General features: G+C 35.1%; 1 protein-coding gene across 2 annotated transcripts in view; it reads left to right on the top strand.

The window, feature by feature from the left end:
• Positions 1-23,362, top strand: part of LOC121422933 (dnaJ homolog subfamily C member 13-like) — a 51,189-nt gene that overhangs the window by 8,839 nt on the left and 18,988 nt on the right. Inside the window, exons 5-34 of one of the 2 annotated variants that reach the window (XM_041618176.1) lie at positions 611-655; positions 1,728-1,928; positions 2,398-2,540; positions 3,010-3,169; positions 3,448-3,539; positions 3,723-3,889; positions 4,412-4,491; positions 4,878-4,944; positions 5,354-5,459; positions 6,708-6,807; positions 7,415-7,522; positions 8,109-8,264; positions 8,732-8,788; positions 9,290-9,487; positions 10,660-10,866; positions 12,445-12,453; positions 13,122-13,192; positions 13,747-13,792; positions 14,172-14,386; positions 15,832-15,991; positions 16,529-16,798; positions 17,157-17,359; positions 17,572-17,656; positions 18,228-18,382; positions 18,989-19,034; positions 20,658-20,812; positions 21,242-21,443; positions 21,862-21,977; positions 22,292-22,370; positions 22,959-23,094. In XM_041618176.1, the coding sequence (XP_041474110.1) occupies positions 611-655; positions 1,728-1,928; positions 2,398-2,540; positions 3,010-3,169; positions 3,448-3,539; positions 3,723-3,889; positions 4,412-4,491; positions 4,878-4,944; positions 5,354-5,459; positions 6,708-6,807; positions 7,415-7,522; positions 8,109-8,264; positions 8,732-8,788; positions 9,290-9,487; positions 10,660-10,866; positions 12,445-12,453; positions 13,122-13,192; positions 13,747-13,792; positions 14,172-14,386; positions 15,832-15,991; positions 16,529-16,798; positions 17,157-17,359; positions 17,572-17,656; positions 18,228-18,382; positions 18,989-19,034; positions 20,658-20,812; positions 21,242-21,443; positions 21,862-21,977; positions 22,292-22,370; positions 22,959-23,094 (3,835 nt within the window). The remainder of the gene's footprint in view (positions 1-610; positions 656-1,727; positions 1,929-2,397; positions 2,541-3,009; positions 3,170-3,447; positions 3,540-3,722; positions 3,890-4,411; positions 4,492-4,877; positions 4,945-5,353; positions 5,460-6,707; positions 6,808-7,414; positions 7,523-8,108; positions 8,265-8,731; positions 8,789-9,289; positions 9,488-10,659; positions 10,867-12,444; positions 12,454-13,121; positions 13,193-13,746; positions 13,793-14,171; positions 14,387-15,831; positions 15,992-16,528; positions 16,799-17,156; positions 17,360-17,571; positions 17,657-18,227; positions 18,383-18,988; positions 19,035-20,657; positions 20,813-21,241; positions 21,444-21,861; positions 21,978-22,291; positions 22,371-22,958; positions 23,095-23,362) is intronic. The other variant, XM_041618183.1, reaches the window with a different exon arrangement.

Raw genomic sequence — 23,362 nt, 5'->3', positions numbered from 1 at the left:
TGCTGCATCCAACTCGAACTCTTGCTAACTTAAGGTGTTAAGATTTAGAATTGCACAGTGCATTCTATGTTGTAAAGGGATCATCACTTTGACACCTATTCATGGATATATTTAGTTCCTTTTAGTCTTTAAGGGTGAAGCATTGACTGCATTATCTGGGTCAGTCGTATATGAAAGCTTGGGTTTTACAGAATTCAGTTGTGAACAAATTAAAGACACCTGAGAACCTTTTGAGCATACAGTTTTCATCTTGTCTGCCTAGTATTACCAAGATATGGCCAGCATCAACAAAAAAGGTCTTAAACAAAGTTTAGTTCTGGAAATACATCACAACTTTGAATGTATAAGGATCCATTTCATGAGACTGTACCACTGATCTTTTGGAATGAGTTTCAGTACCTAAATAATATTTGACAAATATTAACATTATAAGTAGGATTAGCATGTCCCATTTCTATATTTTTTTTGTCCAAAGTCTCTGTTGTGATTCAGTACAGCACTGACTGTCACTAATTTGCAAAATTGAACATTCTTTGAGGTTGAACATGGTGATGTTTTCAATTAAACATATTGAATAATGATTTAACTCCTTTTCTTTGTTTGTGTACAGAAATTTAGATCACAGTTTGGAGGGAGCAAGCTTGGAGTTGAACAAGTTAGTTGAAATGATTTATAAGCTATTCTGAAATTTTGATTTTTTTTTTTCGTCATGTACTTACATTTTCTTTTTTCGTCATGTACTTACATTTTATCTTTCAAGATATCAAGCAATTACTTGCTTTTGATTTGATTATCTTGGATACCCAATGTTCATCAATTTAACTCTGTAATAAACAGGTTTGGAAACCTGTGAAATTACACATATACATTAATCAACCATTTTCTAATTATCAAGCATGAAAGAATTGATATTCTATTTAAAGGTAAATGCTAGTTTTGGTAACGATATCAAAATGAGTTCGTACAGAATCCAATTAAATGACCACTAAAGTGTCTGTTTGTATAAATAAAACGCATGTGCCAAAGGATTCTGGAAGAAATTGTGTAATTGCTGAGAAATCTGCAAATAAGCACGGGATTCGGGTAGGGCGTCGGGCCCGACGCCCTAAGCAATAATTATACAATGTCCCACGTGCGCTTATCTGTGTTGGGGATTTTCGGTGTGAACATTTTTCAGCGTAGATTTCAAGATTTCACAAACTCCAGTTAATGTAACTGTACCAGATCTAGATCCTCGATGATATACTGGCAATTAAGCCTTGTTTTACAGTCTTTCTCATGAAATCAGTGTTTACTGCAACTACTGGAATTTCTCTTTAACTTTCTTTGATTTTTTTTTTACAATAATATAACCTATAATGCAATGCAACAATGTATGCTTACTCCATCATCCTTTTGCTTCCTTACCCCTGCCCCATGATAATGGTCAAAAATTAAAAGAAAAATTATACCAATCACTGATGCCACTGCCCTCTTGCATTAGTGATGCAAGTACTGACAAAAAAATAACTTGTATGATTGATGACCATATTAAAACTTGGTCTTCTTGCCCCAGTGACCCTTAGTTTCCTTGCTTCCCTCACCTTGTACCCCCACTCTCCTCCTCTCCCCTTATCCATGTACATTCACTAATGGGATATAGTAAGAGCAGAATATATTCTTAGTTATATGATCCATCTGCATCATGTGATGATTTAACAATGGCTCCAACACTGTTTCCTTGACAGAGGTATAATGCATACAAGCATCATTGGAGTGACAACAGAAGGTCTGTTGTCCTTGAGGTAACTCCATGTTCCATAGATCAGAAGGATGCAACGTCAGGAAAGACTATATGCTCCTACTACTACAAGGACATAGAGGGGTTCACCCAGGTGACAGGATATCCCGGTGGCTTTGCCATTGCCCATGGGGGCTTCAGCAGATTGGTAAGATTATTAGCAGCTTTTTGAAAAGGGTATTGACTTCTTCATAAAAGTTTGACAATTAATGCTCATTAATCCCAACAGAGTTTACATGTACATGTATGTCAAATTGAATATTATAAATGTACTTTTTTTTTAGTTTATGCAAGCAAAATTGATATGATTATGCCCCTGAAAACGAATTCTAGAGGCAGCCATCCGTCCATCTGTGTGTCCATGGATTGTGTCTGACTCTAAATTGGATTGTATATAGTAAAAAGAAAATTGGAGGACAAAATTTATCTTTGATGTGTCAGTCCACATTAAATTATAGGTCAGGATAAAATTTGGAAATTGCATTTGCAGGTCAAAGCTAGTAGCTCATGTTAGCCATTAGTGAATTTTTAAATTTTATGTGACGTATATTCATAACTCACTGATCATTTTCAGTGTGGGCACCAGTTTCTTATTTACTCTGTTGCTTTACTTTCAGCACCTTTTTGCCACAGAACAGAAAGATCAACTAATCAAGCAAGCCACTGAGTTTGCAGCAAATTACACCGGAGTTATTTTGAGAATACGCAAAGAACCCATATCGTTTGAGCAATTCACCAACAACAGACTTGGCAAGTACTGGTAAGTATGAAATGGACTACTAGGAACATTTTAAAGCCAGGATATAGTTTTTGAAATGATTCAAGAATGTAAATAATTTGGACTGTTATTCTCACATTTAAATGTTACTAATATGACCATTGCATCATTTTTCATTTATTGATTCTGTGTGACTAAATGGGCTCTGCTTCTTTAGATATGATGTATGCTTGAGAGATTTTGCTTTTTGCTTTTCAATAATTTCCTCATTTTGATAGATTAAGGTGGGAAAATTTATCATTGTTCATGCTTCGCTAAATTCTTATTCGTGCAATAGTACAATATTTTGCGTTTGGTGAAAGTAAGAGACACTGGGCAACTCGGCTACGACTTGTTGAATGGAGCATCTTTCTTTCACCTCATGGAAAATGTATGTACCATCACACTCATGACTTTTTGCTATTTTTTTTTTACTAAATAACTTTTTTCATTTCACATTTGTTCCTTATAGTGGGGATGAGGCGCTGACATCTCTAGCAGAATTCGGTGTTCAGAAATGGACACCAAGACACAATGAACCTCAGAGGAGAGTCTTATGTCTTACAGAGACATGTATAGTAGAGAGAGATCCAGCTAGCTATAGCGTTATCACAGTCAAACCTTTATGTGATGTAAGTCTCATTTTGATATCATATCAACGTGATAATATCACAGACTTGTTGTAGCATAGTTCTGGTTCCAAACAAGAAATCCTTACACGTGGCATGTATCAGTGGGTTAGAGCCTTGTATTCTTTGTAACCTAATAGCAATGTGATAAATTTGTACTATTTGGAACAGTTCCAAACCATCTGCTATGTATCATACATGTAGTCTGACAGTTTATGAAATGGAAATTGATCACACCTTTGCCTCAACTAATTGATATTTGTTATTCTTTAATCTTCTAGATATTTGCAATAATCCGTAGCCAAGACAATCCACAGATGTTCTTTCTAGAGTATGTCAAAGGTCAAATTAGGAAATACACATCAACAGATAGGTAAGTTGAACTTTGTTTATCAGCTTTCATGTGTCTTTCAAAATAGGGGATGAAGAATACGGTAGAATGATGTTAGTCGAGAAAACAATCAAACCATAATGTGTTTTTGTTTGATATTGTGTTTTCCACTTGAAAGTGTTTACCAAAGTGATTTCTTGTTCATTTTTCATTATTTCTGTTCAGGGATAATTTAATAGCTGGAGTTTTAGATGGAGTTAGGGCTAGTGGCAACAGAGATGTCTGTGTAAAAATGACCTTCACAAATAGAGGTCAAAGGCAGCAGCCCCTCTATGTACCAGTCGATGAAGATGTCGAGAGCCATCATTTACGCTTCTTAGCAGTGCCATACAGTAAGTTATTTTAATTTAAAGAATTTTAATGTAAAAAAAAATTGTAAACTTTATTTTACTAATGTTATAGCATTTCAATATTCTAAAAGTGTAGTGACTTTTATGTGAATATTTGTGTATTGATTATTTCTAGAATATTGAATATATATGTTATGTCAGATTTAGCAACTTATCTTGGAAATGAGCTTATTTTCCTATTATAAACCCTTCGAATGCTTTTTATTTATATGATGGAAAAATGAAAGAGGAAGCTATGTATAATTCAGGGGTTCATATTCTAGAATATGGCTTGAATTCTTATGAAGTTTCTGATTGGAAAATATTTAGATAATATATAGTTCCTTTTAGATAAAAAAACAAAGTAAAATTATTTCATTTGGTATAGTCTTTTGCTTCAGAATCAGCAAATGAGCACAAAGATGGTTGTATTGGGCAGAAATTATTCGCAGTATGATTTTTAGATACTATCTTCATGGAAATCTGAAGTAAAGGGCATTCATTTTTGTTTAATTATATTTTCAGATAACAACTTTGATGAAGCAGTTATGAGGTTCAATAACAACATATCTTATAGTGGTCTTTTACATGCTGTCACACAAGATGTAAGTACTTGGGCCATGATTACCACAAGGTGTTCAATTCACAAGAACTTATATTTACCATGTCTGCTGTCCATCATAACATGTGACCAAATTAATTGAGATCCCTTAAAATTAATGACCCGTACAAAATATTGCGCAGTTCTTAGACAAATTTTGTAATTGTTCAGTAAAGACCATTATTCATAATGATTGTGATCTATTAAGCATGCTAAATGAATGTGGAATTCAAACATACCAGATAAAGTACAGTTTTGTTTTCACAATTAATCTTCAGTTCAATGTGTATAAAAGGTTACTTATTTAATGGAATTACCCATGTGATTATTTTCAATTTGTTCTAATTATTTTCTAATTATTCTGTAATAATGTTATTCTTTTGATTGAAGGGATTCTTTGCTGAGAACAAAGAGAAACTAATCAATGGTGCTTTAACTGCTCTCTTGGCTCACGAGGGTAAGTCAGACCATACATATCTTATCAAAATTGGTTTTCCTTGGTCACAAAATCTCAATGATGTTTTGTATTTTCATCAAATTAATAAATAGGCTATGAAACTTTTATTTGAGATGTCTTTATTGGGTAATGATAATAACATACCAGTATTAGCACTTCACACATAGGAACATTTCTAAGCACTTCATTATTATCTTGGTTGATTGTATTCTAGCTTTAACCACACAGAATGTTTGCACATTCTACATTGATAATGAAAATTATTTTAGTTAATCTGTTATTTTTTTAATCATTTTGTTTACCACTCTTCATGTTTATATTCAACCTGTATATGTGATACTACAGTTTTTTTTTATGTTTGTGATATTTTCAATTTGTTTCTATATTTGACAATCTGTCTATTTTGTAGGTGATCCAATGACAATGCAAGCTGAGATCCTTGAAAGTCACCTTCAAGCCCTGAGGAGACTGGTAGCATCCAAGGCAGGCTTTGGGGCATTCACGACATTACCAAAGTAAGTCAGCTTCAAAGTAATAAATGATTGGGATTTCGGAGGAACATGTTGTCAAGTGGCTAGATATATATTGTAGTTTGGTACCAAGTTTAAACAGGAACCTTCATTGGAAGTTAACCTCCATAATTTCATTGTAAGCATCAAGCTTAAAGGACAAGTCCACCCCAACAAAAACTTGATTTGAATAAAAAGAGAAAAATTCAACAAGCATAACACTGAAAATTTCATCAAAATCGGATGTAAAATAAGAAAGTTATGACATTCTAAAGTTTCGCTTCATTTCACAAAACGGTTATATGCACATCTCGGTCGGTATGCAAATGAGGGAACTGATGACATCACTCACTATTTCTTTTGTATTTTTTTATATGAAATATTTTTATTTTCTCATCATTGTCATGTGAAATGATATTTCATTCCTCCTTGAACACGTGGAATTCCATTATTTTAACATTTTGTGCTTCAGGCAAGGAGGTCCTAATCATCAAATTCGTAAAAATTGAAATATTGTATAATTCAAACAATAAAAAACAAAAGAAATAGTGAGTGGCATCATCAACTCTCTCATTTGGATGTAACTGGCTCGTTCATATAACTATTTTGTTGAAAATAAGCGAAACTTTGAAATGTCATAACTTTCTTATTTTACATCCGGTTTTGATGAAATTTTCAGCACTGTGCCTGTCTGATTTTTCTCTATTGATTCAAATCAACATTTTTCTGAGGTGGACTTGTCCTTTAACCATGTGAACTATCCACCAGTATGATATGAATTGTTTTCATTTCTGAAATCGTGTACATAATAAAACAAAGATTGCATACTAAACAGAGAATTAGTATATGTTCAGAGATAATGATCAGAGTCTTGGAGTCCTTAAATTTGGAAGTGAAAAAAGGAGAATGTAAACAAGCATAAAATGTGAATGTTTAAACACCTAATAATAAAATCCTAATAAAATGGGCATTGGGCAATTGTGGGCATTTGAGAAAGTGTAGAATAATACGTAGATTAAGAGTAAATTAGTTTCTAATCTAGTGTATGAAAATTCATCTTATGGGTCTTAGTGCAGTGTAGACCAAATGGGTTTAGATGATGTGTTATTAGACTGCATGTAGACCACAAACCTACTAACCAATCCCGAAGTAGCATGATTGAGCCTGATGAGCACAACAGAACTTCATTGGGCACCTAACCTTATCAATCACATAATTCCTCCTATGACAATGTTTCATTATAAACCCTTCTAGGTTCCGAGAGAGGGTCGGTGTTCGTGTTGTGAAGGCCTTGAAAAGGCAGGATGATGGTGTAACACATGCAGCTATTGACATGCTTTGTGCTCTTATGCAGGTATGCTACAGTTAGGTTTTACTGAAAAGGACTGTTTGCCCTTTCCCTTGCATCAAATGTACAGTATGATATGTTCTGTCTTCCATGTAATGTTGCATGCAAGATGTGGTCTAAAATTGTATCGGTGCATTGATATCATTAAAACGTTTTTTGAAATTGTGGTTAGTCTGTGATTTTTATAAAACAATAAATTTGATAACTAATTAATGAAATATATATCGTTTAAATATTAAATAAGTTAATAATCTGGACAGGCAGAGGAAGCCATAGTTTATAAGTACTCTGTAGGCCTATATGGCTATGATTACTCAATGAAGATCTGAGAAAGTGTGATATGTGAAGAAGATGAAAAAACAAAATATAATTTATACATGTACATGTTATCCAGTGTTGGATTACATAGAGATCCTGTATGGTGGGATATGACTTTTTGAAAGGCTTTAAATTAGCTGGAATTTCATTGATTTTCATTTGTTCTTCATTGGCCTTTTATGATTCTCTTATTGGTGAAAGTTAATACCTGTTGTAATCAATAAATTTGATGAATTCTTATTAAAACTTTGACTTTCTGTAACATTATTTTTGAAAAACATTTTTTGTTGTCCAGCCTATGCATGATGACTATGAACTGAGGACAGAACAGCTCAACAAATCTTCTCTGCTTTCATCAAAGTCTTTCCTGGAGAACCTTTTAGAACTTTTCAGCCAACATGTGGTAGGAATAATCACACTATCTATCATTCTCTGTACATTCTCCACTGTAATCCCATTGTTTCTTTTGAGTATCAGTTTCATAAAACTTGCATTTGAAAACAGACATACATGTAGAAATCAAGTCCTTAATGTGCACTGCCGATTGTCTGAAAATGAGTTGCATTTAAATGCAAAGGAGTGGAAAGGGGGGGGGGGGGAGGTCTCAGCCATGACATCAGTATTGTAAATATTTATTTTCTTTGTTTTCATTATTACTTTGTACAAAATAATATAACTTTGCAATGTCAAACATATATGAAAAAAAGTATGCTGTTTGAAGACTTGATATCTATTGAAAAAATCTTGTAGAATCCATCTCAAATGTTATATTACTTGTATACACAAATTGTGACACGTGTGCTCTATCCTAGGGTCTTTGCATTTTCTATAATTTCACCTTATGTTAGGAACAATACCCAGGAAAAGAAAGGCAAAGGGTTTCAACCGTAGAATTTTCCCATATAACTGAATAGCAAACTAAGTTTGATTTACCACATTTCCTTTTCATCTGCTAACTGCCACTTCTCATTTTTTCATTTCTTCATTAGCTGCGAGGCACAGGAGCTCTAGTAATAGTCTCACTCCTAGACTTTCTGACATTTGGACTGTGTGCACCGTATAGCGAGACAACTGATGGTACACTGTTTGATCAGCTATTAGAACTGGTTGCTAAGCAAGGCAGAGTCCTCTATAGATTATTCCAGGTAAAATGATCTTGAAATTGGTTTTTGTAGCAACAACATTAATGATAATGGAGATGGTAATAATGGTAATGATAGTGTTGGTGATGGTAGTGATAATGATGGTGGTGATTGGAATGATTATAGGGATGATGATGATGATGATGGTGGTAGTGGTAGTGATGGTTATGATTATGGTAATGATGATGATAATGACAATGATGATGATAATGAGGAAAATAATATACCATTCTTGTATGATATAATACATTTTATTTGATTTTGTGCACCCCTCAGCATTTAAACTGTTGATGGAGGTATGTTGCTCCTGTTCTGCAGGGGACTTTGGTTTTACAATGTAAAATGAGTAAATTGCAATTGAAAATGAAGTGATATTGTTTAAATGTAGATCTCTGCATTGAGTAGGTACATGTTTGTTAGAGGGGCATTTTATATGTATACTGACTTATTTAATCTTTCTCTTTTGACAGCATCCATCAATGACGGTTGTTAAAGGAGCAGGTCTTGTGATGAAAGCTATCATTGAGGTAAAGTTTGATGTTAATCAAATTCTATAGGAAAAGTTTCAAATTAATCTTCCTTAATGAATCATGTATTTACCTTGTCATCAAATATGGTGAACTATTTTCTTGAGCACATTCTTATTTAAATAGGTAAATTTTAATATGATTTTGCTTGTCAATACTTAGTTTTGTGATTCATATTGTTTGGTAATTCATTATGCAATGTAAATAATTTGCAATGATTACCATCTGTTTCATAGATATTTTCTGTGTAAATTCACCTATTGAATGAATCCTGTCCATGTTCAGATGGTACCATAAAGAGTGATCTGTATAACTTCATTATTTCAGGCATAACTTTTTTGGTCAAATGTGTTTATGCCTTCACCCCCTGTATATATGATTGCCAGAGGCAATATGATTATGGTCGTCCGTCTGTCTGTCAGCCTGTCTGTCCCTTTTTTGTCCATGCCATAACTATAGAACTGTATGAAAGTTATGGATATACTTTCTCTCGTTGTTTAGGAGGGGGATGCGGAGATTGCTGCAAAGATGCAGGAGCTTGCATTGGCAGAGGGCGCCCTGCCAAAGCATCTCCATGTTGCCATGTTCACAGGAAGCTCAGATACCCGTATGCTTACCAACCGACAGCTGAGTAGACATCTTGTGGGTCTGTGGATCACTGGCAATCCCACTGCTATGGCACTACTTAAGAGGATCTTAGTGAGTGGAAGAGTTAATATTCTCTCTCTCTCTATATATATATATTAATACCTACAATCAAATCATTATTTTAAGTGCATCATTGAAGTTAGAGCCTGACCCTGCTTTGTTCAAGAGATAAGAAAGCAAGTTTCTGAATCGGCAGACAAAGTCTATAAATGTTGGTATCGAGTTTACAAACTGTATAGACCTGTACAAAATTTTCCACATTCTGGGTTCTTCATATTCAGTATCCTGGATATTCAATATATTTTCATGTTTATACATCTGTTTTAAGAGCAATGTTTAAAGGCAGAATTCAAAACTAGATACATGGAAGGAGCACGTCGAGGAGGAGAGTTGGAGGGTTGGGCTAAGGATGGAGGATGCACTGAATTATACAAAATTGGAGGAAGGGAATAAGGGTACCATGAGTGTGAGGTGAATCTCGCTATCCCGCTAAACAGGGACAAAACCATATCTGGACTAATGACAGACATCAATTTTCAAACGAAAGAGTAAGAAATGCCTAATGATCACATCCAGTAAATACATCTATCTCTTGTGGACATGTCACATGTCTAGTATGTATTTTTTTGCATAGTAGCAATGAGGTTTTTATTTTGTCCACCGGCAGTGCAATTGTTGGAAGTGCAATAGGGAACTATATATTTTGTAAATTTCTTTGCTCGCTGTGAGGGTAGAGGGGCACCAGAATAGAATCAGTGGTGGTTGTAAGTTTGGTTTAGATCTATTAACCCTTAACGTGCCATGAACACATATCTGTGCATCCACAGGAGTGCCACAAATACATTTTCGTGCAATGGTCATGAAGCTATTCTTATGTCCATTGCATTTTGAGGAGTGCATTGCATGCATGAGTGATTCCATTGTTCAGTTCAGCTTATGGTCAAGAGGTTTAACATTGTCTCAGGAGTGATTCCCTTATTCTTTATAAATAAAACAATTAAATATAGACTCTCTAAAAAAAATTGCACTTGCTGATTACAATGAAAGGCACATTAAGAATTAAAGTGTGTGATTTGGGGAATTTTTGTTTTAATTGCTGAGATTAAGCTTTGAAAGAAAATTGATCTAGAATGTGTTTCCAATGCTTACAACACCAACACCATACTTAAAATGACCTTATTTACACTCTTCTTAATAGCTCTCATTATGATTTTTTTTCCCAGCCGGCTGGTCTTCTTGCTACCATGGACTCTGAAGACAAGGTTCCAGAGAAGGAACGAGATATGATCCACATCAGGGACAACCTGAAGATGGCCCAGGACCAGTCGGGCAAGTCCAAGTCCAATCTTCAATGGCATCAGATTGAGAATGTCCTACTTCATTGGAGGCAGCGGGTTGGTCTACAGAACAAGAAACAAGCAAAGCAAGATGTGAGTATTGACCCACTCTCCCCATTCATGAAATATTGACTCTTTCTCTTGTGCACTGTGAAGGCAAAAGCTGCATGATTATATTTTTTATGATGGTATAGACATTTGTAAAATGATGCAGGTTTACTTTTACAATTTTATGTAAGCAATGAGATATGAAAAAAATGACTAACTACTCTGAGTGTTTACAAATCCAGAAAATGGGGTAAGAGCATGAATCTGGATAATATTGAAAATAATGATAATTACACCCGCTCATATACGCTTGACACTTTTATAATAGAATTCTATACGTGCTGTACAGTAGTGCGGCGTAATTATCCTGGTATAAACAGAGAAGCTGTTACGTGCAGTGTTTCAGGGAATTTAAAGTTGTGCTAGGCATGATTAGGTTAATTCAAAATTTTGTTTAAATTTTTGTTGTTTCACTGCTGGCAGAGGTATATGTTTAAAATAATATTTACATCTTGGTTAAAGTTAATGTGATTTTATTCCCTTAATCCATGATTACACATTCTATTGCTGAAGGGGGGGGAGGGGTCAAACGCTTGCAGCTTTGAGATCATACTTCTTGATTCATCTACAAAATGGGAAAGCATGCATTTCATCATCATTCATAATTTGCTCATCAAATGAGCTTTTCATTTTTTTTTACTGTACCGTATAAGGTTTTGAATTGTTTTCAAGCAGATCTAGTATCATTATCAGGGAAGCTACTTTCAATTTTATCTCACTTATTTTTCTTACACTTCCCAATCAGTTATCTGATCTATGTCTGGAGCTCTCTCTTAGAGTGTCATTATTTTGTGACACTGCTATTCTTTTACATATGATCAAATCTCATAACTCTTTTGTGTAAACCAAGGCTTGCTATTAGGATAAGCTTTAATTACCTTACATTGCATTGTAAGTTAAATACAAAAGTTAATATAGTCTGTAGATGTTTAAAGAGTGAAAGCACATATTAAGCTATTTAAATAAACCATCCTCAAAACTCATCCTTAGACTTAGCAATCACAAAATTAAACCATTGCTGTGCATGTAGAGAATGCAGTGATCATCTAAATACACATTTCATCAGCTTTTAAAAGTTTTCCAGGAACATATTAATGGCTATGTTTGCAGAAAGATAATAATTATGTATATTTTCAACGATGTGCACCACCTGTTTCTCAGTCTTGTAACAATAACAAATCCCAGTTGAAAAAAATAATCTTCACTTTGCTTTTTAAATTCTAAATGCTTTTAATTAAAAGACTTAAATCATCTCCCTTAAATCACTTTTTGCTGACATAGCTACCACAATCTAATCATGGGTTCAGTAACACAAAGGTTGCTATCATTCACAAATTCAAAACGATGATTTTGATTGCTTGATTGTAAGCTGTTAAATAATGTTTGCATGCAACAAAGGTTTTGATAGGCCATTTGAATTTCATGATTGGGCGGAAAGCTTTGTGTTACGGAGCCCTGCGGTGCTTTATTGAATTCTAAGAAAAACCCATTGTTGCTTTTTCTCCCTGTCTCTTTTCCTATGTCTCTGATCATCTGACTGTTTTCTGACATTTAAACAAGCAGCCTAATATGGTAAGAAAATGTACTTTCTTTCTATGCATGCAGTCATGTAGCTAACACAGTATCATTAAATTATCTTATTGATAACCTTCATAAGAGTAGGCATACGAGTATGCTGTCATATTAAAAAAAATTGTTTTCTTGGATTACAAACAGGGTTTGGTGTAAAGCCATGATATTCTCCCGACTAAAATCTGAATTCCAATTTCTTTTTTTTTCAGATTTTTTTTCTTTTATTTTTCATTTTTGATATTTTTTTACCGTGGAATCCTTTGCCCAAGAACATTCTCATGCTGTTTTTTACAGCTTTTTGAAGTCGAATGGTAAAGCTTTCATGCAGACTCGCCTTGAAAATTTACTTTTGATTTCTTTACTATGCAAGAGCTTGTAACTCCGACCAGGGCACCTCGGACTTTGTCGGTTACTTAGGTACCCTTGGCTATTTTTCAGAGGGGAATATCATGCAATTTGAGCTGTTTGTCTCGTTCAGATTAACCACTTTTGTTAATCATTTTGATTAATGATTAACACTACGACAGTTATGAAAAAAAGATGAAAGTTATTCAAATATGGATTTGAATATCATTTGATGTATTAATTGAATATAAACATCACTGTTTTAGATAATTTTTAAGTGGAATAATTCTTAATTTAGAGCATTTTTTAATTTTCATGACTAGAAACCTATTGTACTCAGGAAAAGGCGGCAAAGGATAAAGAGTGAAGCAAATTGGCAACTCTTCTATTACCAGTAAGTAATCCTCCACATTCTATATATATTACCCGCTGGTTTTCTGTTTATTTTAACTTTTAATATCCTCTCTGCATCAGAGGAAACAATTCGCAAGAGTTGAGAGTGGTTTGTATCTGTCAAAAGAATCTCAGAAGTTAGCATTATAAGTTGTAAAAAAGGTCAGAGCTGTTGATATCAATATTTGTAGTGAATAGTAAAAGGAAAAATTCCACCTGTACAGAAAGTTTCTACCTTCTGGACTCTATCAACATAATACTTATTATAAAATTTTATGATTTGAACCTTGTTCTTGATGTCTATCTGACTCTTATTGATATATATGCATTATTCCTTTTATGCTAAACATTTCTTTGTGCAATAAACTAAACTATGTTTGAGCTATTCTCCCAGCTCTTGGGATCAAATTCATAATCATGACTAGAAATGTAAGTACCAACTGATTTTTATGTTATTCTTATTCATACTATTGTATTCTGTCATTATATTCATACTATTGCATTCTGTCATTTTATTCATACTATTGTATTCTGTCATTATATTCATGGTCACAGGTTCAACAGAGATCACGCTCAACCTAATCTCATTTGGAATTATAAGGTAACAAAATAAAATAACATAAAAAAGACATATTGATATCATGGCAGGTGGACACTTTGTGTATTGAATACCTAAATAAAAGAAAACGTGTATTTAAAAAGAATTAAATCTCTGTAGACTCCATAATATCAGTGTTTAGTGGGAGCATTTTGGTCTTGTGGTTCTGGATTTCTCTCAGATGGTTGTTGGCTCGAATCCCAGCCAACAAGATTCACATTGTGCTGCTCTCAACCCTGGTGTAGTAAATGGGTACCCTATAGGAATATTTTTTCTCTGTATGCTCTGAGTGACAATTACCTCTGTGAGGAATCTGAATGAGTGCTTTATAAGTGCTTGAATGAGATGAAGAAAACATTCTTGTGTGTTATTTTGATAACAGACAAGGGAAGAGCTGAGGCAAAGTCTTGAAAATGAGATGAGAGCGTTCAGCGTTGACAAAGAACTTGGGGCAAGTCACATGATCTCTTGGAACCACAATGAGTTTGAGGTGCCATACAACTGTCTTTCAGAGGAAATCAAGATTGGAGACTACTATCTCCGACTTCTGCTGGAAGCTGATGAGAGTGATGAAGAAATTGCTGCCATAAAAGAATCGTAAGTTTGGAATTATGTTTGTATTTATGCTTGAACCTAAGAGGGGGGCCGGGGGGGGGGGGGGGGTTAGACTCGGGTAATAGATAATTATTTTGATAATTCTGGTCTAATTTTATTTTAATGATGCTGATAATCATGGTTTAGTTTAGTGATAATGAAATTTTAAAAATTGTTAGTATGGAAATTTTATATTTCACACCTTTTTGTATTTGGCTGATGTTTTTGCATTCATTGCCAGAAATATGCAGTCATACCCCAAAAGTTCAATAAAAAATGCTCACTTGGTACTACTTACTCAGACTTATTGTATTGGTCTGGGTAGTTTTTAAAATTTTCTAAATTATGACAATGAAGAAAGGATAAAATTCCTCTTTTGGAGCTTGTATTGCTGCATTTTATTTTGCACTTCTTACTTTGCTAGAGATTTATGTCCAGCTCAAATTGGGTATGCTGTCTGTTATGTTTAGTGACATATATGTGAGCTTCTCTTCTTGTGAATGAGAGCCACAATTGTATGGCTATTATCATGAAAATATGCATTGCTTAGTATGGCTGCATATTCAAAGTGCAGCAATCATTATTAAAGGACAAGTCCACCCCAACAAAAACTTGATTTGAATAAAAAGAGAAAAAATCAACAAGCAAAACACTGAAAATTTCATCAAAATCGGATGTAACATAAGAAAGTTATGACATTTTAAAGTTTCGCCTCATTTCACAAAACAGTTATATGCACATCTCGGTCGGTATGCAAATGAGGGAACTGATGACATCACTCACTCACTATTTCTTTTGTATTTTATTATATGAAATATTTTGATTTTCTCGTCATTGTCATGTGAAATAAAGTTTCATTCCTCCCTGAACATGTGGAATTTCATTATTTTAACATTTTGTGCTTCAGGCAAGGAGGTCCTAATCATCAAATTCGTAAAAAATAGAAATATTATATAATGCAAACAAAAAACAAAAGAAATAATGAGTGAGTGACATCATCGACTCTCTCATCTGGATGTAACTGGCTTGTTCATATAACTATTTCGTTAAAAAATAAGTGAAACTTTGAAATGTCATAACTTTCTTATTTTACATCCGATTTGGATGAAAATTTTCAGCATTGTGCTTGTCTGATTTTTCTTTATTGATTCAAATCAACATTTTTCTGAGGTGGACTTGACCTTTAATATTGATCTGAATCCCTGGCTGCAGACACCCTAGTGACTGTCCTTGATGTTCCTCTCATTTATCTTGGTCTCATTGGTCTTGGAGATTTATTTTCCAATTATGATCTATAGAAATGTGTCCAATAGAAAAGCAGCCTTACCCTAAAAGCATCAATTAAGGCCTGCAATTCCCAACACAGTATGCAAAGTTGTGACCCTATCGTAAGAGATGATTAGTTTAAACCGCCAGAAAACATACCATCCTTTTACACTTTATCTCAGATACGAGTTCTTCAATGATCTTTACCACCGGTTCCTCCTAACGACCAAGATACCTATGAAGTGCATGTGTTTGCAGGCCATGGCAATCGTCTATGGCAAGTGTTACGAGGACATTGGGGCTTTCAACGACACTAAATATATTGTGCAAATGCTTGACAGGGTAAGTATGGTATGAATTTTTGTAGGTCAGATAGACCAGTAACATTCTCAAACATGAGTTTTTGTCTTGAGCAGTGTCTGTGAAATACTACAATCTTTATTTGTAAATGAGCAACATATCTTATTGAACTACATATATGGAAGTGCATATGAACATAATGATTACATGTACCTACCTATTAAAACTGTAATTTCTCTTTATTTAATTTTTCTTTACTTTATTGTGACTGTGTTCAAAGTATTGTCCTGATATTTTGGTATGTCCTCTCCAGTATGTGAATGCTGTAACCTTCAGACCCCGTGATGTTATGCTTCTCTTGGTACACATGTTGAATAATGGTACAGTACAGATAATGTGATACTTCAGCAAAACTAATTGAGAACCCCTGAGTTAAAAGGAATAAATAGTAATAATGTAAGGCACTTAATACAGACAAAAACTGATTATTTGTCTGCTTTAAAATAAAGACAAAACTGGCACACAATTAAGATAAAGACAAAACTTCATAAAACTGGTTATTTATCTTTATTCTCACAGAGCACAGATAAGCAGGAGAGAGATCGGATCATTCTCTTCCTCAACCGTCTCCTGAACAACATTCGCAACGTCCGACTTCTCATCGATGCAGGAGGCATCAAGGTTCTTGTTGACCTCTTGACCTTAGCTCATTTACATGTATCCAGGGCAACTGTACCAACTCAGACCAATGTGATAGAGGCAGCACCTGACTCTATGATATCAACTGAGAAGGAGTGGTACTATGGTAATGGACCCAGGGAGAGATTAGGACCATACAGCTTTAGTGAGGTGAGATCTTTGTTCATGTTGATTGATCAGATGAAGTGGGGACATTATTGTAGGATTGGACATGGAAGATGTGGGAAACTGTCCAGGTATAATTTCATGCAGTTCACCTGACATGGAGTAAGTTTATCAAGGCCTACAGTTAGCTTCAAGCTTTCCTTCGTGAAAGGGTGCATGCTATCGATCGTTGATGTCTCAAAGTGTCTTGATTCGCATTTCAACCGTTGTGACGTTAACACCAGTTTATTATCTTGTTATATGTGCTATCTAATTTTTTGAGATATTAAATCCATTGTCTTATGAACTGTTACATTTGAAGCCCTGTAATATCACCAACACTTTGTGTTCTTGTTTCATGTAGATGAAAGACCTATGGGATGATGGTTCTCTGAATGCCAAGACGCGGTGCTGGGCCCAAGGATTGGAAGGATGGAAACCACTCCATGCCATCCCTCAACTCAAATGGTGTCTCTTAGCAACAGGAACACCTGTTATGAATGAGAGTGATCTAGCTACACTCATTCTCAACATGCTTATCAAGATATGTGACTACTTCCCAAGCAGGTCGGCTATTCTTCCTTCTTCACATGTTTCTTGAATTGTTCAGGCATATATTTTCATGTAAAGCAATTAAAGTCATGTAAATTATCTTATGTCATTTCGAGCAAAGTGCTCTTCAGGCTAATTTTCACCCGTTTTTAGCTCTCTTCTACATATTAGTATTAAAATAAAGGTGTTTTTGGTCTGTAATTAAACAAATATGTTTTACCTTTTAGGGATGTAGATGGTGCAATCATCAGACCCCTACCTAAGCCAAAGAGACTTCTATCAGAAGCAACTAACTTGCCACACATAGTTCAGGTAAGACGTTTCTACCTTTTCTTTTGCTATATATGGGTTTTTGCCCCTATTGTATTTGTGTGATTATGAAATAATATTCAAACTGTCTTACCCAATTTATTATAATACATTTTCCATACTTGGTAGCGGATGTTATTTTGGGTAAAGGGCTTAACAGGTTCAAGTCTTTAAAATAGAAGGATATAATTGCACATTGTATAAGACAATGTTACTTAGAGGGTGCAAACTTCTGGAGGTGTCACCCATTTTTATTCTTTGTACATTTTGTTTAGGGATATTTGAAATAAATGAAATTAACTGAATGTGGCAAATTATGCTATGGTGTTGGTACTTATGATCATTTGTATACATGTAGGTCAGACCACTCTAAAAGATGGAGCAGATTTAATGGTTTAGCTGGATGTTTTAAATGAGACTGTATTGCATGTCATATTGTCATATTAAATTTATGACTTAAACTTAAGAACAGCTTCATATGATCTACCCCAAAGAAGATTAATATGTAAGATGAAAACTACCTCCGGATTTCTAACATCGAATTATACTGGTGTTCTTGATGGTTCCCTCACAGCTCCTATTGACCTTTGACCCCATCCTAGTGGAGAAGGTCTCTGTCCTGCTCTTCAATATCATCCAAGACAACCCTCAACTCCCTCGGTTGTATCTCAGCGGTGTCTTCTTCTTTATTATGATGTACACAGGAGCAAATGTTCTTCCACTTGCATGGTAAGAAAGTCAAGCCTTCTGTGGTAGATATCCATTGGTCAGTAATGACATGTATTACTGACTATTGCACTGGCGTTTTTCACCACTGACGAGGAAGTGATGATAGTGTACCCATCTGAGAACTGTAATTTCATGTGGCGTGCATTAGATGTTAGGATTTGTGAATAATTTGATGTGATCTTAAAAGGCTTGCATGGTTGTTTGGCTAACATTTGAGCTTGTTAATGGTTCATTTATTGTATTGCTGGAAGTGACTGTTGGGTTGGTGCTTTTAGTAGAAAAAAAATGAAATTAAAGGCTTAGAAATCGAAAGGCAAGAATGCTAGATTATAGTATTTACAAACATATCCTGCAAAGAACTGTGAGGGTGAGATAGAAGTATGAGTATTCTTTTGTGAGATTGGATAAAGTCTTTGTAGACTGTAAACCAGATGAGTTGTGACAACTTGAAATTAGTGAAGAAATGATAGGAGAATGCTTGCCACTCAGAGCAGCTAGACTCTTGGTCATCACGGCTTGATAGACAAAAGGATGCGAGTTTTCTTGTTGTGTGTTGCTTATACATGTTGCTCAAAGGGTAATATTGACCTTTTTCTTACATTGTAGGTTCCTAAAATATGCACACATGAGACAAGCCTTCAGATCAGATGAGGTAAGAACTATCAGAATAATAACTTGATTTATTACAATCATAAAATATGGTTGAAGCATTTACTGGAAAGTATATATTGGAATTGGAGAGAAAAGTATATGATTATATCATATTCATTTAGATTTTACTGCATAGGGTTATATCCATTTTGGAATATAATGGACTTGGAGCCTTGTTCAGTTGATTTTAAAATTTGCAACCCTTGAATATTCCATTGATTTTCTTGTTAATTTTGGGCACATATTTTTATGTGGACATTTAATATATTTTTCCCCACAAATAGGTTATGATGCAGAGATGCTAACCCTCCCGATTTCATCGGGAGGCTCCCGAAAATTCATCCCAACTCCCGCCCTTACGATTACCATCCTTATCCTCCCGAAATTACGATTTTTTTTTGCATTGATCAAATTGGATTGGAAGGACATGTATCGTCTGCTAACTTTAGCATGTAGTAACTCCATTACGTTCACTGCTACTAAATTCTGTGTGAAAAGTAGACAAATAAGGAGCAGCGAAAAGCTGGTGCATGTGATATGCCCAATGGGAATCCACTGTGCACCAGGCCGGTAGGCCCGGCTAGCTTCGCGAGGCGTGTGCGCTCGCGGCCACTGGATTTGTCGAGTCGTGCGGTGGAATATCGGTGTGTGATTTCGGCGTATTGATGGGTTGATATTGACACGAAATGGCGGAAAATCAACAAAAGAAGACCAAGAAATGGTCTCAGAAGTATAAGACTGAATACAGTCTCCAGTACCTGTGTGTTCGGAAGTCGGAAAGAGGAATTTACCATGCATTTTGCGCAATTTGCAGCGTGGACATTTCAGTTTAGCAGGGAGGTCGTGATGATATTCGGAAGCACTTTCGTTCGGGAGCAAACGGCATAGGCCTACGGACATTGCGATGACAAGATCTTCGAGCTCCACTAGTACCCTGTTGTCTTTATTTCACCAAGCAAGGGACCAGCGCTGAGCTTTTCTTTACTGGATTTATAGTGTAACATAACCTGCCCATAGCCGATATTGATAATTCATCCTTATTATTGTTGAACAGGTGCTTCTTTTGTCCCCTCATTTTTCATTTACATGTGAAAATGCATATTTGATATTTTTAATGTTAAAAAAGTGGGAACAATGTTTATTTCAAAACATGTGAAATGCCCCAAAATAAGGGTCAGATTGCACCAGAGAGCATCTAGAAACCCAGAGCCTGGACCCCGGCCGCAAGGGTCGAGCGCTCCGCGCTCGAGATGTGCGCTACGCGCACATAATTTGGTGGCGGTTGCAAATCCTCCCTTAATGTGATTTCCATAAGTTGGCATCTCTGTATGATGGTAGTTGACTTAATAGGTAATGTGTATTTACATTGTGATATATGGGAATGATTTTTTTTCTTTTCAAATGGAAAATTATTTCTTTTTCAATCATTTGATATGTTCATATATTGCAGTAGGCTATCTGGGAAGTGCTTTCTTATACTCTCAAATTTGATAAGATAGCTTTGAAAATATGTATATCTTTGGACAAGAAGCTCTGTTTATGTTACCATGGATATGCTTTACTGATCTCTTATCAACCTTAATTGTGGAATAGATATTAATGTTAATTTCCTTTCTTTGTTCAGAACAAAGGTTCAGACATCATACAATGTAGTATCCTAGGGCACATCCTACCAGAAGCTATGGTTCACTTTCTGGAGAATCACAGTGCTGAGAAGTTTGCTGAGACATACCTTGGAGAGTTTGATACTCCTGAAGCTATCTGGAGTAATGAAATGAGGTAGGCTAAATCACATTCTCGAGGAATTTTTGGGGAAATTTAAAGTTAAGTTATATTTTGTTTTGAAGGGATGGTCGTATAAACTTTTATGAAGGAGACTAGATGGTCAGCGAATGAATGTATTGATGCATATATTCATGTGAACAAAAAAATGTTTTTGCATCATGAAAAATTTGGATTTCCAAGAATATATTATTTTCAGCCACATACTTGTATTGAATCTATGTTTGAATTATGGGTAGCCAAAAATTTATAACTCTGTCTTGACTGCTATACCCTTTTATTATTAACTAGATTTCTAATTCATGCTTTTGTGGTCTAACATGATTGTACTCATCATTCCTGTACAGTTTTTAATAGTTTTATGATAATGATAATAGTGTTTACAAAGAAAGTCTGAAGATAAGTAATTTTCTGTACTCCATGCAGGCGGATGATGATAGAGAAACTTGCAGCTCATATAGCAGATTTCTCTCCGAGGCTACGCAGCAACACCAGATCCCTCTACCAGTACTGTCCAATCCCCGTCATCAACTATCCCCAACTCGAGAAGGAACTCTTTGTCAATATCTACTATCTCAAACATCTCTGTGATACCACCAAGTTTCCAGATTGGCCAATCAGTGATCCAGTAAGTCACAAGAGAAACTTTCTCAGGCCTTAATAGAATAATGATATGCAAAGTATGGTAGAAGATGCTCTAGTGCTGACCAATTTTTTTATGATGATGATAATTCACCACAATTTTATTGCAATTATTCAAAACAACAAACTCCGCTGACAGAGTTAACATTGAATATGTAACACCTAATTTCAATCATTGATAAATTTTTGCAGTGGTTTAGATTCTTAAGAAATGATGGAAGAGAGTTGTGTGTGCGAGAGTGCAGCATCTTGAACACGTGAAGTGCAAATTTTATGAGAAGTAAAATGGATGACAATTCTTTTTCTATTTATAGTGGATCTGGTCCTCAAGCAATGATATAAATTTCCCACTTTTGCGAGTCTCCCTTCATTTTGAAGTTTCATATTTATGTTTCTGATGATAGGTGAAGCTGCTGAAAGACATCCTAGAGGAATGGAAGAAGGAAGTTGAGAAAAAGCCTCCATCGATGTCAGTAGATGAAGCTTATCAGACCCTCAAACTATCTACTGGAACAGGAGGGTAAGCAGACTTGCTCTCTGTCACAACCCATTCTTTTCTACTCTTCTCCCACTGGTTAGGTCTTTTAACTAAAAGAAGAATGCATGGAGAGAGGAGGGATGGGCTGGATTATTTCAAGTAATTGTCAGTTTCAAAATGATCCCTTTCTGTAAATAAACAACTATATATTCTATTTACCTAATACTCCCCCTAAATAACCTTACATTTCCACTTGTTTGATACCATAATTAATGTCACACTGCAATGATATGCTATTGTTATTATTATTTCTAAAAACCCTTTTTGTTATTTTACATTTACTTTTTTGTAAACAGACATGAGGAGAGTGATATCAGGAAAGCCTACTTCAGATTAGCTCAGAAATACCATCCTGACAAGAACCCAGAAGGAAGAGTAAGTAATTGAGTCGATTAAAAAATAAAGATTTAGAAAATAAATCTACCTTTTCCTGAACTAAGGTCATACACATTCTTATGAATGCTGAGTTTGAAAATTCTTCCAGTTCCATTTAATGTTCTCTTTTGTAGACATGCATTTGGGGGATGCTGTTTAATATGCAAACTTTGAGACACTCTTGAGGAAAATGATTGTTATTTTTATTTTATTTTCTTTTTTTTGGGGGGGGGATGGAGGGGGGGGGGGGGCAGGTGGGTGGCAGGAGGGAATCCAATAGTACTTGAAAGTTACTTCTTTGTGCAATTCATGGCACAAAGTTCATTGCTGCTGGGGTGAAAAATAATTATGTCTAAAAATAAAATGTTTAGTAGAGGGGGAAAAACATGGCTGCTAAAAGTTGTCTTAAATGAGAAACCTTCCATTTGATATAGTGGAGTGGCATAATTTCTTTGACTGATTAATAAGAAATGAATACATTCATCGGAAGTAGTTCTTTTACAGAAAGAATACCATTTACAATAATTGTCTCTTCAAAATTCCTTCACATTGATTATAGTGATAAGTATGAAAATTCTTTGTTTTCAGGACATGTTTGAGCAAGTGAATAAGGCATATGAATTCCTGTGTAGTAAGTCATCTCGTCTGACGGAAGGACCCAACCCTGAGAATATTGTTCTTATCCTCCGAGCACAGAGCATCCTCTTTGAGAGGTATAAGGAAGGTGTGTACAAGATATGTTCACAATTGCGTACTTTAATCTTGGGTTAATTGGTAAATAGGATTTGTATGTACAGTAGAACTGTTGCTTGGCTAGGGTCTTGAATGGTGTGTGCACTCTTTAAATCCACACCATTATTACCATTTACTCGTTCCTTTAAAAATGTTTTTGCAGAAGCTATGAAGTGCCATCGACTTGTTATCAAGATGTCGAGATACTCTTGCCATGTTGACCTAATGTATCACCATCGCGTCAAGTCCATAGTACTTTA

Source organism: Lytechinus variegatus, chromosome 1 (assembly GCF_018143015.1).
Source record: "Lytechinus variegatus isolate NC3 chromosome 1, Lvar_3.0, whole genome shotgun sequence".
NCBI classification, from domain to species: Eukaryota; Metazoa; Echinodermata; class Echinoidea; order Temnopleuroida; family Toxopneustidae; genus Lytechinus; species Lytechinus variegatus.
Note: the sequence above shows the minus strand (reverse complement) of the source record. Positions and strands in the feature narration are given on the sequence as shown.